General features: G+C 36.2%; 1 protein-coding gene across 1 annotated transcript; it reads left to right on the top strand.

The window, feature by feature from the left end:
- The first annotated feature begins 734 nt into the window (after window positions 1-734).
- On the top strand, window positions 735-2,537 carry LOC109075702. The gene is made up of 3 exons (XM_042714951.1): window positions 735-951; window positions 1,047-1,223; window positions 2,092-2,537. The coding sequence occupies exons 1-3, from the start codon at window positions 901-903 to the stop codon at window positions 2,308-2,310; spliced, it is 447 nt and encodes a 148-aa protein (XP_042570885.1). The 5' UTR covers window positions 735-900; the 3' UTR covers window positions 2,311-2,537.
- The last annotated feature ends 418 nt before the right edge of the window (window positions 2,538-2,955 follow it).

The following is a 2,955-nucleotide window of genomic DNA, read 5'->3' as shown; positions in this document are numbered from 1 at the left end:
TTCTCATCTGTTCTGTAGATCTTCTGATCTCTGTGATGTGTATCCTCTAATTTCTGTGGTCTGGATCCTCTCATATCTGTGTTCTGTTAGCTGTGATCAGTGTGGCCAACATTGTCAGGATCAGAATTAAATGTAGTTCAGTGACTTGAATGTAGTTTAATGACCATTTGATTTCTCTCAAGGCCTGTGAAACTCTTATTTAAAAGAGACCAGTTAAATTTATCTAAAACATTTCTGTGTCTATAGTTAATGTGCTTGCTCAATAAAATCAAGGCTTTTATTCCCCATTATTACGTTAACGCTATGCAATTACCAAGCTATTAAGCCATTCTCATTTATTCCACAATGTAATTTAATAATTTCTTGCAAATTATTCTTAATTTAATTGTGACATGCAACGTGCTATACTTTTAATTCTAATTATCCAATTCTGCTTGTAATTTTCATTAACTGTTAACAAAATGCAAATAGTAGAAATTGGATTGTAAGAGCAGAAATCTAAGAAACCATATTATATTTTGTATTATTCTTGCTCAGCATGATATGATATGATATGTATGTGCACCTGTCAAAGTGCTGCATTTTATTCTGCATTCTCTTTTTTATGTTCTTTATGGTAAAATACAGATCTGTCAGAAAAGTTTGTAAGAGTTAACAGAAATACAGAGACATTGTGGTAGAAAGACCACATTCAAACATTCAAAAACATTAGAAAGAAACAGCTTATCTTTGAAAAATCTGAAACGAATCTAGGGGAGGAGCAGGTCTGTAAATCACTGAGGAGACGGAAATGTAGAGTGTCAAAATAAGAGTGAGCTAGAAAAATATGTAGTTTGATGGCAAATGTGTTCTCTGTGTGTGTCATAGAAAGTGAGGAAACAGCAAGATGGGCATGGATGGATGGGGATAAAAAGTAAGAGAGAGAGAAAGGAAGAGAAAATAGTTTGCCAGGTATTTGGAGTGAATGAGGAAAGGAGATAGAGGCAGTCGGAAAAGACAGATAGTGTCCAACAATAACAGATAAAACTCCACTTACCCTCCTTCAGGTGGCCCCGGGGGTATATCTGTATCAGGCTCTGTTAGTGGAGATGGCTGTTACATTCCAGCTAGTGCTATGTGTCCAGGCTGCCTCTCAGCCCAAATCAGTGTTTTCCTCTGTGGCCCCTGCAGTCATCTGCCTGTCTGTCACCCATGGTCATATAATGGCGGTAAGGATGGTTGATAAGATTTCTCTGGACTTTATAAAGTTATGAATAAAAACTGAATGCTCAATGCTTTATGATTTTTTTTACAAGGGTTAAGTGTTGGCAATTTTTACACTGTTTTGTTTTGTCATCATTTTTGTCTTTTGATGAAACTGTTCTTTAAATTTACTTAATATTTACTGTAGTTATGTCATATTAATTCAAGTCCATTTTTTCCCTGACTGAAATGTCATGTAATTCAAGTCCATAAAGAGCTGAAAACATCTGGTAAACAATCGCTGCACCTTTTCTAAAACATAAATTAACTGCTTGTTTGCCACAAATAAATAAAGAGATATTTGGCCATAAGTTTGAATTTGGCAGGCGACCCATAGACCCATGGTATTTGGTCTGCAGATTGGCTTCAGAGGCTGTGGACTGAATCCTGCCACAATCCCTGGGTTAGTAAATAAACCTCATGTGCTAGAAAACAAATGTTTTTGTGAATAATTATTAGTTCCTATATTTGACATTTTACAGGAGATCAGTCTCATACAGTATACTGTGTGTGTGTGTGTGTGTGTGTGTGTGTGTGTGTGTGTGTGTGTGTGTGTGTGTGTGTGTGTGTGTGTGTGTGTGTGTGTGTGTGTGTGTGTGTGTGTGTGAGTGTGTGTGTGTGTGTGTTTGTGACATATCAGGACACAACTTTGTATAATGACATGGGTATGACACAGGTATTACAAAGAGAGGGTGACTTATGAGGACATAACCCATGTCCCCATTTTTCAAAACGCTTATGAACCATACAGAATGAGTTTTTTTGAGAAAGTAAAAATGCACAAAGTTTCCTGTAAGGGGTAGGGTTAGGTGTAGTGTATATATATACAAATACATATCATCATATATAACTTGCTCACAAAATGACTTATTTTGGATAATGCTGATGTATCACCTGGCTTCATGCAGGTGTACTGGGTGGGACTTTGTTCTGGCTTTCTTCTTGCCTGGCTACTGCATGACCTGGTGCTCCATCCTCGTTGGCGACTGGTTGACAGAATGTAAAGAGGCATTCCTAAAAGATCTTTCCAAGCAGTTCAGAGGTTCTGAAAACCATATGGAAGCATAGTCATTCTAATAAACTTTGTATATCCATGCAATATTGTTTGGACTGATGGTCCAATTTACTCATTAAAGCAAGTTAGCATATCTTTAGACCATCTATTCAGATCATTATGAATCCATGTACTAAGGACAAGTCCAAACAGCACCTGATCCAGCATCCTAATCCAGTGGCGCAACACATGCACAATTTTTTTTTTCTGCATCAGTGTGGTCCGTTATAATAAGATTTGTTTTTTTGTTTTTTTTTGTTTTTTTTTGTTTAGCTGCTATTGTGTGCCGCTCTGCGATTTTTTTTTTTTTTTTTATTATTATTAAATAAATTCAGTGCTGCACAAAATGTTGCAACTGTCAGAAAATTCAGTAAAATTCACCCTGGGCTTGTAACAATTTAACATTTCTCAACAGATTGCCTTGGGGTTCGGTACTTAATAGAAATGCATATGAGTTTAAACAAACAGTAAGAGAAAATGTATTGTATGTTCATGCACCACTTTGAAATTAATGACCTTTCATGTCGTCACCTTTATTTCTATAGTGCTTTATACAGTACAGGTTGTCCCAAAGTAGCTCTAAAAGACAATAGTGTCATTATTTAGCTCAAGTCAGTTCATTGTTGGTTTAGTTCAGATCAATAACACTGTGAAGTTCA

The sequence above is a fragment of the Cyprinus carpio genome, chromosome A3 (genome assembly GCF_018340385.1).
Source record: "Cyprinus carpio isolate SPL01 chromosome A3, ASM1834038v1, whole genome shotgun sequence".
Classification (NCBI taxonomy): Eukaryota; Metazoa; Chordata; class Actinopteri; order Cypriniformes; family Cyprinidae; genus Cyprinus; species Cyprinus carpio.
This window is presented reverse-complemented; position numbering and strand designations above follow the sequence as displayed.

Coding starts and splice junctions, on each gene's coding strand:
- LOC109075702 (XM_042714951.1), top strand. CDS start 901: ATGGGGATAAAAAGTAAGAGAGAGAGAAAGGAAGAGAAAATAGTTTGC. Junction 952..1,046: donor AAGAGAAAATAGTTTGCCAG/GTATTTGGAGTG, acceptor ACCCTCCTTCAG/GTGGCCCCGGGGGTATATCT. Junction 1,224..2,091: donor TGGCGGTAAGGATGGTTGAT/AAGATTTCTCTG, acceptor TCATCATATATA/ACTTGCTCACAAAATGACTT.